Genomic DNA, 11,886 nt, shown 5'->3' on the forward strand with positions numbered 1-11,886 from the left:
CTCCTCTCGCTCGTCTTCCTCCAACTCCTCTTCCTCTTCCTCTTCCATCTCCTCTTTCTCTTACTCCTCTATCTTCTCTTCCTTTTCCTCCTCCATTTACTCTTCCTCTTCCTCCTCCATCTCCTCATCCTACCCACCTCCATCTCCTCTCGCTCGTCTTCCTCCAACTCCTCTTCCTCTTCCTCTTCCATCTCCTCTTTCTCTTACTCCTCTATCTTCTCTTCCTTTTCCTCCTCCATTTACTCTTCCTCTTCCTCCTCCATCTCCTCATCCTACCCACCTCCATCTCCTCTCGCTCGTCTTCCTCCAACTCCTCTTCCTCTTCCTCTTCCATCTCCTCTTTCTCTTACTCCTCTATCTTCTCTTCCTTTTCCTCCTCCATTTACTCTTCCTCTTCCTCCTCCATCTCCTCATCCTACCCACATCCATCTCCTCTCGCTCGTCTTCCTCCAACTCCTCTTCCTCTTCCTCTTCCATCTCCTCTTTCTCTTACTCCTCTATCTTCTCTTCCTTTTCCTCCTCCATTTACTCTTCCTCTTCCTCCTCCATCTCCTCATCCTACCCACATCCATCTCCTCTCGCTCGTCTTCCTCCAACTCCTCTTCCTCTTCCTCTTCCATCTCCTCTTTCTCTTACTCCTCTATCTTCTCTTCCTTTTCCTCCTCCATTTACTCTTCCTCTTCCTCCTCCATCTCCTCATCCTACCCACCTCCATCTCCTCTCGCTCGTCTTCCTCCAACTCCTCTTCCTCTTCCTCTTCCATCTCCTCTTTCTCTTACTCCTCTATCTTCTCTTCCTTTTCCTCCTCCATTTACTCTTCCTCTTCCTCCTCCATCTCCTCATCCTACCCACCTCCATCTCCTCTCGCTCGTCTTCCTCCAACTCCTCTTCCTCTTCCTCTTCCATCTCCTCTTTCTCTTACTCCTCTATCTTCTCTTCCTTTTCCTCCTCCATTTACTCTTCCTCTTCCTCCTCCATCTCCTCATCCTACCCACCTCCATCTCCTCTCGCTCGTCTTCCTCCAACTCCTCTTCCTCTTCCTCTTCCATCTCCTCTTTCTCTTACTCCTCTATCTTCTCTTCCTTTTCCTCCTCCATTTACTCTTCCTCTTCCTCCTCCATCTCCTCATCCTACCCACCTCCATCTCCTCTCGCTCGTCTTCCTCCAACTCCTCTTCCTCTTCCTCTTCCATCTCCTCTTTCTCTTACTCCTCTATCTTCTCTTCCTTTTCCTCCTCCATTTACTCTTCCTCTTCCTCCTCCATCTCCTCATCCTACCCACATCCATCTCCTCTCGCTCGTCTTCCTCCAACTCCTCTTCCTCTTCCTCTTCCATCTCCTCTTTCTCTTACTCCTCTATCTTCTCTTCCTTTTCCTCCTCCATTTACTCTTCCTCTTCCTCCTCCATCTCCTCATCCTACCCACATCCATCTCCTCTCGCTCGTCTTCCTCCAACTCCTCTTCCTCTTCCTCTTCCATCTCCTCTTTCTCTTACTCCTCTATCTTCTCTTCCTTTTCCTCCTCCATTTACTCTTCCTCTTCCTCCTCCATCTCCTCATCCTACCCACCTCCATCTCCTCTCGCTCGTCTTCCTCCAACTCCTCTTCCTCTTCCTCTTCCATCTCCTCTTTCTCTTACTCCTCTATCTTCTCTTCCTTTTCCTCCTCCATTTACTCTTCCTCTTCCTCCTCCATCTCCTCATCCTACCCACCTCCATCTCCTCTCGCTCGTCTTCCTCCAACTCCTCTTCCTCTTCCTCTTCCATCTCCTCTTTCTCTTACTCCTCTATCTTCTCTTCCTTTTCCTCCTCCATTTACTCTTCCTCTTCCTCCTCCATCTCCTCATCCTACCCACCTCCATCTCCTCTCGCTCGTCTTCCTCCAACTCCTCTTCCTCTTCCTCTTCCATCTCCTCTTTCTCTTACTCCTCTATCTTCTCTTCCTTTTCCTCCTCCATTTACTCTTCCTCTTCCTCCTCCATCTCCTCATCCTACCCACCTCCATCTCCTCTCGCTCGTCTTCCTCCAACTCCTCTTCCTCTTCCTCTTCCATCTCCTCTTTCTCTTACTCCTCTATCTTCTCTTCCTTTTCCTCCTCCATTTACTCTTCCTCTTCCTCCTCCATCTCCTCATCCTACCCACCTCCATCTCCTCTCGCTCGTCTTCCTCCAACTCCTCTTCCTCTTCCTCTTCCATCTCCTCTTTCTCTTACTCCTCTATCTTCTCTTCCTTTTCCTCCTCCATTTACTCTTCCTCTTCCTCCTCCATCTCCTCATCCTACCCACCTCCATCTCCTCTCGCTCGTCTTCCTCCAACTCCTCTTCCTCTTCCTCTTCCATCTCCTCTTTCTCTTACTCCTCTATCTTCTCTTCCTTTTCCTCCTCCATTTACTCTTCCTCTTCCTCCTCCATCTCCTCATCCTACCCACCTCCATCTCCTCTCGCTCGTCTTCCTCCAACTCCTCTTCCTCTTCCTCTTCCATCTCCTCTTTCTCTTACTCCTCTATCTTCTCTTCCTTTTCCTCCTCCATTTACTCTTCCTCTTCCTCTTCCATCTCCTCATCCTACCCACCTCCATCTCCTCTCGCTCGTCTTCCTCCAACTCCTCTTCCTCTTCCTCTTCCATCTCCTCTTTCTCTTACTCCTCTATCTTCTCTTCCTTTTCCTCCTCCATTTACTCTTCCTCTTCCTCCTCCATCTCCTCATCCTACCCACATCCATCTCCTCTCGCTCGTCTTCCTCCAACTCCTCTTCCTCTTCCTCTTCCATCTCCTCTTTCTCTTACTCCTCTATCTTCTCTTCCTTTTCCTCCTCCATTTACTCTTCCTCTTCCTCCTCCATCTCCTCATCCTACCCACATCCATCTCCTCTCGCTTGTCTTCCTCCAACTCCTCTTCCTCTTCCTCTTCCATCTCCTCTTTCTCTTACTCCTCTATCTTCTCTTCCTTTTCCTCCTCCATTTACTCTTCCTCTTCCTCCTCCATCTCCTCATCCTACCCACATCCATCTCCTCTCGCTCGTCTTCCTCCAACTCCTCTTCCTCTTCCTCTTCCATCTCCTCTTTCTCTTACTCCTCTATCTTCTCTTCCTTTTCCTCCTCCATTTACTCTTCCTCTTCCTCCTCCATCTCCTCATCCTACCCACATCCATCTCCTCTCGCTCGTCTTCCTCCAACTCCTCTTCCTCTTCCTCTTCCATCTCCTCTTTCTCTTACTCTTCTATCTTCTCTTCGTTTTCCTCCTCCATTTACTCTTCCTCTTCCTCCTCCATCTCCTCATCCTACCCACCTCCATCTCCTCTCGCTCGTCTTCCTCCAACTCCTCTTCCTCTTCCTCTTCCATCTCCTCTTTCTCTTACTCCTCTATCTTCTCTTCCTTTTCCTCCTCCATTTACTCTTCCTCTTCCTCCTCCATCTCCTCATCCTACCCACCTCCATCTCCTCTCGCACGTCTTCCTCCAACTCCTCTTCCTCTTCCTCTTCCATCTCCTCTTTCTCTTACTCCTCTATCTTCTCTTCCTTTTCCTCCTCCATTTACTCTTCCTCTTCCTCCTCCATCTCCTCATCCTACCCACCTCCATCTCCTCTCGCTCGTCTTCCTCCAACTCCTCTTCCTCTTCCTCTTCCATCTCCTCTTTCTCTTACTCCTCTATCTTCTCTTCCTTTTCCTCCTCCATTTACTCTTCCTCTTCCTCCTCCATCTCCTCATCCTACCCACCTCCATCTCCTCTCGCTCGTCTTCCTCCAACTCCTCTTCCTCTTCCTCTTCCATCTCCTCTTTCTCTTACTCCTCTATCTTCTCTTCCTCTTCCTCCTCCATTTACTCTTCCTCTTCCTCCTCCATCTCCACATCCTACCCCCACCTCCATCTCCTCTCGCTCGTCTTCCTCCAACTCCTCTTCCTCTTCCTCTTCCATCTCCTCTTTCTCTTACTCCTCTATCTTCTCTTCCTTTTCCTCCTCCATTTGCTCTTCCTCTTCCTCCTCCATCTCCTCATCCTACCCACATCCATCTCCTCTCGCTCGTCTTCCTCCAACTCCTCTTCCTCTTCCTCTTCCATCTCCTCTTTCTCTTACTCCTCTATCTTCTCTTCCTTTTCCTCCTCCATTTACTCTTCCTCTTCCTCTTCCATCTCCTCATCCTACCCACATCCATCTCCTCTCGCTCGTCTTCCTCCAACTCCTCTTCCTCTTCCTCTTCCATCTCCTCTTTCTCTTACTCCTCTATCTTCTCTTCCTTTTCCTCCTCCATTTACTCTTCCTCTTCCTCCTCCATCTCCTCATCCTACCCACCTCCATCTCCTCTCGCTCGTCTTCCTCCAACTCCTCTTCCTCTTCCTCTTCCATCTCCTCTTTCTCTTACTCCTCTATCTTCTCTTCCTCTTCCTCCTCCATTTACTCTTCCTCTTCCTCCTCCATCTCCACATCCTACCCCACCTCCATCTCCTCTCGCTCGTCTTCCTCCAACTCCTCTTCCTCTTCCTCTTCCATCTCCTCTTTCTCTTACTCCTCTATCTTCTCTTCCTTTTCCTCCTCCATTTGCTCTTCCTCTTCCTCCTCCATCTCCTCATCCTACCCACATCCATCTCCTCTCGCTCGTCTTCCTCCAACTCCTCTTCCTCTTCCTCTTCCATCTCCTCTTTCTCTTACTCCTCTATCTTCTCTTCCTCTTCCTCCTCCATTTACTCTTCCTCTTCCTCCTCCATCTCCACATCCTACCCCACCTCCATCTCCTCTCGCTCGTCTTCCTCCAACTCCTCTTCCTCTTCCTCTTCCATCTCCTCTTTCTCTTACTCCTCTATCTTCTCTTCCTTTTCCTCCTCCATTTGCTCTTCCTCTTCCTCCTCCATCTCCTCATCCTACCCACCTCCATCTCCTCTCGCTCGTCTTCCTCCAACTCCTCTTCCTCTTCCTCTTCCATCCCCTCTTTCTCTTACTCCTCTATCTTCTCTTCCTCTTCCTCCTCCATCTCCTCATCCTACCCCACCTCTATCTCCTCTCTCTCGTTTTCTTCCAACTCCTCTCCCTCTTCCTTCTCCATTACCTTGTCCTCCTCTTCCTCCATCTTTTCTTCCTTTTCCTCCTCCATCATCTCTATCTCTTCCTCCTTCCCCTCCTCTCCCTCTTCCTCCTCCATATCCTCTTCATACCACACCTGCATCTTCACTAGCACGCCTTCCTCCATCTTCTCTTCCTCATCCTCCTCCATATCCTCTTCCTACAACACCTCCATCTCCTCTAGCTCATCTTCCTCTAACTCATCTCCTCCTCCTCCTCCATCTCTTCTACCTCTTCTTCCTCCATCTTTTCTTGCTCTTTCTCCTTCACCTCCTCTCCCTCTTCCTCCTCCATCTCCTCTTCTTATCACACCTGTATCTCCTCTGGCTCGTCTTCCTCCATCTTTTCTTCCTTTTCCTCCTCCATTTCCTCTTCCTACAACACCTCCATCTCCTCTCCCTCGTCTTCCTCCAACTCCTAGTTCTCCACCTCCTCCATCTCCTCTACCTTTTCCTCCTCCATCTTCTCTTCTTCTTATTCCTCCATCTTCTCTTCCTCTTCCTCCTCCATCTCCTCTTCCCATTCCTCCTCCATCTTCTCTTCCTCTTCCTCCTCCATCTCCTCTTCCCATTCCTCCTCCATCTCCTCTACCTCTTCCTCTTCTATCTTCTCTTCCTCTTACTCGTCTATCTTCTTTTGCTCTTCCTCCTCCATCTCCTCTTCCTCTTCCTCCTCCATCTTCTCTTTTTTTTACTCCTCAATCTTCTCTTCCTCTTTCTCCTTCATCTCCTCTACCTCTTCCTCCTCCATCTTCTCTTCCTCTTACTCCTCCATCTTCTCTTCCTCTTACTCCTCCATCTCCTCTAACTCTTCCTCCTCAATCTTCTCTTCCTCTTACTCCTCCATCCTCTCCTCCTCTTCCTCCTTCACCTCCTTTCCCTCTTTTTCTTACTTCTCTTCTAGCAGGTCTTCCTCCATCTTCTTTTCCTGTTCTTCCTCCATCTCCTCTTCCACCTACTCCTGCATCTCCTCTACCTCCCCATATCCTCTTCCTCTTCTTACTCCATCTCCTCTATCTCTTCCTCCTTCATCTTCTCTTCCCCTTTCTCCTCCATCTCCTCTTCCTCTTCCATCTTTTCTTCCTCTTACTCCTCCATAATCTCTTCCTCTTCCTCCTCCCTCTCCTCTTCCTCTTCCTCCTCCATCTCCTCTTCCTACCGCACCTCCATATCCTCTTGCTCGTCTTCCTCCAACTCCTCTTCCTCTTCCTCTTCCATCTCCTCTTTCTCTTACTCCTCTATCTTCTCTTCCTTTTCCTCCTCCATTTACTCTTCCTCTTCCTCCTCCATCTCCTCATCCTACCCACCTCCATCTCCTCTCGCTCGTCTTCCTCCAACTCCTCTTCCTCTTCCTCTTCCATCTCCTCTTTCTCTTACTCCTCTATCTTCTCTTCCTTTTCCTCCTCCATTTACTCTTCCTCTTCCTCTTCCATCTCCTCATCCTACCCACCTCCATCTCCTCTCACTCGTCTTCCTCCAACTCCTCTTCCTCTTCCTCTTCCATCTCCTCTTTCTCTTACTCCTCTATCTTCTCTTCCTTTTCCTCCTCCATTTACTCTTCCTCTTCCTCCTCCATCTCCTCATCCTACCCACCTCCATCTCCTCTCGCTCGTCTTCCTCCAACTCCTCTTCCTCTTCCTCTTCCATCTCCTCTTTCTCTTACTCCTCTATCTTCTCTTCCTTTTCCTCCTCCATTTACTCTTCCTCTTCCTCCTCCATCTCCTCATCCTACCCACATCCATCTCCTCTCGCTCGTCTTCCTCCAACTCCTCTTCCTCTTCCTCTTCCATCTCCTCTTTCTCTTACTCCTCTATCTTCTCTTCCTTTTCCTCCCCCATTTACTCTTCCTCTTCCTCCTCCATCTCCTCATCCTACCCACCTCCATCTCCTCTCGCTCGTCTTCCTCCAACTCCTCTTCCTCTTCCTCTTCCATCTCCTCTTTCTCTTACTCCTCTATCTTCTCTTCCTTTTCCTCCTCCATTTGCTCTTCCTCTTCCTCCTCCATCTCCTCATCCTACCCACCTCCATCTCCTCTCGCTCGTCTTCCTCCAACTCCTCTTCCTCTTCCTCTTCCATCTCCTCTTTCTCTTACTCCTCTATCTTCTCTTCCTTTTCCTCCTCCATTTACTCTTCCTCTTCCTCCTCCATCTCCTCATCCTACCCACCTCCATCTCCTCTCGCTCGTCTTCCTCCAACTCCTCTTCCTCTTCCTCTTCCATCTCCTCTTTCTCTTACTCCTCTATCTTCTCTTCCTTTTCCTCCTCCATTTACTCTTCCTCTTCCTCCTCCATCTCCTCATCCTACCCACCTCCATCTCCTCTCGCTCGTCTTCCTCCAACTCCTCTTCCTCTTCCTCTTCCATCTCCTCTTTCTCTTACTCCTCTATCTTCTCTTCCTTTTCCTCCTCCATTTACTCCTCCTCTTCCTCCTCCATCTCCTCATCCTACCCACCTCCATCTCCTCTCGCTCGTCTTCCTCCAACTCCTCTTCCTCTTCCTCTTCCATCTCCTCTTTCTCTTACTCCTCTATCTTCTCTTCCTTTTCCTCCTCCATTTACTCTTCCTCTTCCTCCTCCATCTCCTCATCCTACCCACCTCCATCTCCTCTCGCTCGTCTTCCTCCAACTCCTCTTCCTCTTCCTCTTCCATCTCCTCTTTCTCTTACTCCTCTATCTTCTCTTCCTTTTCCTCCTCCATTTACTCTTCCTCTTCCTCCTCCATTTCCTCATCCTACCCACCTCCATCTCCTCTCGCTCGTCTTCCTCCAACTCCTCTTCCTCTTCCTCTTCCATCTCCTCTTTCTCTTACTCCTCTATCTTCTCTTCCTTTTCCTCCTCCATTTACTCTTCCTCTTCCTCCTCCATCTCCTCATCTTACCCACCTCCATCTCCTCTCGCTCGTCTTCCTCCAACTCCTCTTCCTCTTCCTCTTCCATCTCCTCTTTCTCTTACTCCTCTATCTTCTCTTCCTTTTCCTCCTCCATTTACTCTTCCTCTTCCTCCTCCATCTCCTCATCCTACCCACCTCCATCTCCTCTCGCTCGTCTTCCTCCAACTCCTCTTCCTCTTCCTCTTCCATCTCCTCTTTCTCTTACTCCTCTATCTTCTCTTCCTTTTCCTCCTCCATTTACTCTTCCTCTTCCTCCTCCATCTCCTCATCCTACCCACCTCCATCTCCTCTCGCTCGTCTTCCTCCAACTCCTCTTCCTCTTCCTCTTCCATCTCCTCTTTCTCTTACTCCTCTATCTTCTCTTCCTTTTCCTCCTCCATTTACTCTTCCTCTTCCTCATCCATCTCCTCATCCTACCCACATCCATCTCCTCTCGCTCGTCTTCCTCCAACTCCTCTTCCTCTTCCTCTTCCATCTCCTCTTTCTCTTACTCCTCTATCTTCTCTTCCTTTTCCTCCTCCATTTACTCTTCCTCTTCCTCCTCCATCTCCTCATCCTACCCACCTCCATCTCCTCTCGCTCGTCTTCCTCCAACTCCTCTTCCTCTTCCTCTTCCATCTCCTCTTTCTCTTACTCCTCTATCTTCTCTTCCTTTTCCTCCTCCATTTACTCTTCCTCTTCCTCCTCCATCTCCTCATCCTACCCACCTCCATCTCCTCTCGCTCGTCTTCCTCCAACTCCTCTTCCTCTTCCTCTTCCATCTCCTCTTTCTCTTACTCCTCTATCTTCTCTTCCTCTTCCTCCTCCATTTACTCTTCCTCTTCCTCCTCCATCTCCACATCCTACCCCACCTCCATCTCCTCTCGCTCGTCTTCCTCCAACTCCTCTTCCTCTTCCTCTTCCATCTCCTCTTTCTCTTACTCCTCTATCTTCTCTTCCTCTTCCTCCTCCATTTGCTCTTCCTCTTCCTCCTCCATCTCCTCATCCTAGCCACATCCATCTCCTCTCGCTCGTCTTCCTCCAACTCCTCTTCCTCTTCCTCTTCCATCCCCTCTTTCTCTTACTCCTCTATCTTCTCTTCCTCTTCCTCCTCCATCTCCTCATCCTACCCCACCTCTATCTCCTCTCTCTCGTTTTCTTCCAACTCCTCTCCCTCTTCCTCCTCCATTACCTTGTCCTCCTCTTCCTCCATCTTTTCTTCCTTTTCCTCCTCCATCATCTCTATCTCTTCCTCCTTCCCCTCCTCTCCCTCTTCCTCCTCCATATCCTCTTCATACCACACCTGCATCTTCACTAGCACGCCTTCCTCCATCTTCTCTTCCTCATCCTCCTCCATATCCTCTTCCTACAACACCTCCATCTCCTCTAGCTCATCTTCCTCTAACTCATCTCCTCCTCCTCCTCCATCTCTTCTACCTCTTCTTCCTCCATCTTTTCTTGCTCTTTCTCCTTCACCTCCTCTCCCTCTTCCTCCTCCATCTCCTCTTCTTACCACACCTGTATCTCCTCTGGCTCGTCTTCCTCCATCTTTTCTTCCTTTTCCTCCTCCATTTCCTCTTCCTACTACACCTCCATCTCCTCTCCCTCGTCTTCCTCCAACTCCTAGTTCTCCACCTCCTCCATCTCCTCTACCTTTTCCTCCTCCATCTTCTCTTCTTCTTATTCCTCCATCTTCTCTTCCTCTTCCTCCTCCATCTCCTCTTCCCATTCCTCCTCCATCTTCTCTTCCTCTTCCTCCTCCATCTCCTCTTCCCATTCCTCCTCCATCTCCTCTACCTCTTCCTCCTCTATCTTCTCTTCCTCTTACTCGTCTATCTTCTTTTGCTCTTCCTCCTCCATCTCCTCTTCCTCTTCCTCCTCCATCTTCTCTTTTTTTTACTCCTCAATCTTCTCTTCCTCTTTCTCCTTCATCTCCTCTACCTCTTCCTCCTCCATCTTCTCTTCCTCTTACTCCTCCATCTTCTCTTCCTCTTACTCCTCCATCTCCTCTAACTCTTCCTCCTCAATCTTCTCTTCCTCTTACTTCTCCATCCTCTCCTCCTCTTCCTCCTTCACCTCCTTTCCCTCTTTTTCCTACTTCTCTTCTAGCAGGTCTTCCTCCATCTTCTTTTCCTGTTCTTCCTCCATCTCCTCTTCCACCTACTCCTGCATCTCCTCTACCTCCCCATATCCTCTTCCTCTTCTTACTCCATCTCCTCTATCTCTTCCTCCTTCATCTTCTCTTCCCCTTTCTCCTCCATCTCCTCTTCCTCTTATATCTTTTCTTCCTCTTACTCCTCCATAATCTCTTCCTCTTCCTCCTCCCTCTCCTCTTCCTCTTCCTCCTCCATCTCCTCTTCCTACCGCACCTCCATATCCTCTTGCTCGTCTTCCTCTAACTCCTTTTCCTCTTCCTCCTCTATTTCCTCTTCCTCTTCTTCCTCCATCTTCTCCTCCTCTTCCTCCACCATCCTCTCTTCCTCTTCCTCCTCCACCTCATCCCAGCACACCTGCATCTCCTCTAGCTCGTCTTCCTCTATCTCCTATTCCTCTTCCTTCTCCCTCTTCTGTTCCTCTTCCTCCTCCATCTTCTTTTCCTCTTCCTCTTCCATCTTCTGTTCCTCTTCCTCCTCCATATCCTCTTTTTACCACACCTCCATCACCTCTAGCTCGGCTTCCTCCATCTCCTCTTCCCCTTCCTCCTCCATCTCCTCTTCTTACCACACATCCATCACCTCTATCTCGTCTTCCTCCATCTTCTCTTCCTCTTCCTTCTCCTTCTCTTCTTCCTACCGTACCTCCATCTCCTCTCGCTTGTCTTCGTTCATCTCCTCTTCCTCTTCCTCTCCCTCCTCCATAGCCTCTTCCTACCACATCTCTATCACCTCTAGCTTGTCTTCCTCCATCTTCTCTTCTACTTCCTTCTCCTTCTTCTCTTCCTACCGCAACTCCATCTCCTCTTGCTCGTCTTCGTACAGCTCCTCTTCCTCTTCCTCCTCCTTCTCATCTCCCTCTTCCTATACCTCTTCCTCCTACATCGCTTCTTCCTACCCAACCTCCATCTCCTCTCTCTCATCTTCGTACAGCTCCTCTTCCTCTTCCTCCTCCTTCTCCTCTTCCTCTTCCTCTTCCATCGCCTCTTCCTACACCACCTCCATCTTTGACTCCTCATCCTCTTCCTCCTCCATTTCCTCTTCCTCTTCCTCCTCCATCTTCTCTTCCTCTTCTTCCTACATCCACTCTTCCTCTTCCTCCTCCATCTCCTCATCCTACCCCACCTCCATCTCCTCTCACTTGTCTTCCTCCAACTCTTCTTTCTCTTCCTCCTCCATTTCCTCTTCCTCTTCCTCCTTCATCTTTTTTTCCTCTTCCTCCTCCATCTCCTCATCATATCCCACCTACATCTCCTCTTGCTCGTCTTTCTCCAACTCCTCTTCCTCTTCCTCCTCCCCTCCTCTTCCTCCTCCATCTTTTCTTCCTCTTCCTCCTCCATCTACTCATCCACCTCCATCTCCTCTCGCTCTACTTCCTCCAGCTCCTCTTCCTCTTCCTCCTCCATCTACTCTTCCTCTTCCTCCTTCATCTCCTCTTCCTACCACACCTCCATCTCCTCTCCTCATCCCTTACCTCCTCTTCTTCTTCCTCCTCCATCTCCTCTTCCTGCTCTTCCTCCATATACTCTTCCTTTTTCTCCTACATCGCCTTTTCCTACCCCACTTCCAGCTCCTCTCGCTCGTCTTCCTCCAGCTCCTCTTCTTTTTCCTCTTTCATATCCTCTTCCTCTTCCTCCTCCTTCCCCTTTTCCTACCATACCCCCGGCTCCTCTCCTCTTCCTCCATGTCATCTTTCCCTTCCTCCTCTATCTACTATTCTTCTTCCTACTCCATCTCCTCATCCTATCACACCTTCCTTTCCTCTTGCATGCCTTCCTCCATCTCCTCTTCCTCCTCCATTTCCCCTTCATCTGCC

General features: G+C 49.5%; 3 protein-coding genes across 3 annotated transcripts; all 3 read right to left on the reverse strand.

Annotated features, from left to right (window-relative positions):
* Positions 1–5,211: 5,211 nt before the first annotated feature.
* On the reverse strand, positions 5,212–5,574 carry LOC137622537 (ctenidin-3-like). The gene has a single exon (XM_068353141.1). It carries the CDS (start codon positions 5,572–5,574, stop codon positions 5,212–5,214), a length of 363 nt encoding a protein of 120 aa, XP_068209242.1.
* A 3,709-nt stretch (positions 5,575–9,283) lies between these two features.
* LOC137622538 (ctenidin-3-like) lies at positions 9,284–9,646 on the reverse strand. Its single transcript, XM_068353142.1, has one exon. The coding sequence runs from the start codon at positions 9,644–9,646 to the stop codon at positions 9,284–9,286; it is 363 nt and encodes a 120-aa protein (XP_068209243.1).
* A 767-nt stretch (positions 9,647–10,413) lies between these two features.
* LOC137622539 (uncharacterized) lies at positions 10,414–11,592 on the reverse strand. The gene is made up of 2 exons (XM_068353143.1): positions 11,514–11,592; positions 10,414–10,856 (listed from the first exon to the last, which is right to left on the reverse strand). Exons 1-2 carry the CDS (start codon positions 11,590–11,592, stop codon positions 10,414–10,416), a joined length of 522 nt encoding a protein of 173 aa, XP_068209244.1.
* Between the last annotated feature and the right edge of the window lie 294 nt (positions 11,593–11,886).

The sequence above is a fragment of the Palaemon carinicauda genome, chromosome 29 (assembly GCF_036898095.1).
Source record: "Palaemon carinicauda isolate YSFRI2023 chromosome 29, ASM3689809v2, whole genome shotgun sequence".
Taxonomy (NCBI): Eukaryota; Metazoa; Arthropoda; class Malacostraca; order Decapoda; family Palaemonidae; genus Palaemon; species Palaemon carinicauda.

Excerpts from the sequence above, each read along its gene's own strand:
- LOC137622537 (XM_068353141.1), bottom strand. The coding sequence starts at position 5,574 with ATGGGAAGAGGAGATGGAGGAGGAAGAGGAAGAGAAGATGGAGGAATA.
- LOC137622538 (XM_068353142.1), bottom strand. The coding sequence starts at position 9,646 with ATGGGAAGAGGAGATGGAGGAGGAAGAGGAAGAGAAGATGGAGGAATA.
- LOC137622539 (XM_068353143.1), bottom strand. The coding sequence starts at position 11,592 with ATGGAGGAAGAGCAGGAAGAGGAGATGGAGGAGGAAGAAGAAGAGGAG. Across the intron at positions 10,857-11,513 it reads GGAGAGGAGATGGAGGTGTG|GAAGAGAAGAAGGAGAAGGA; the intron begins GTAGGAAGAGGA and ends GAGTTGCGGTAG.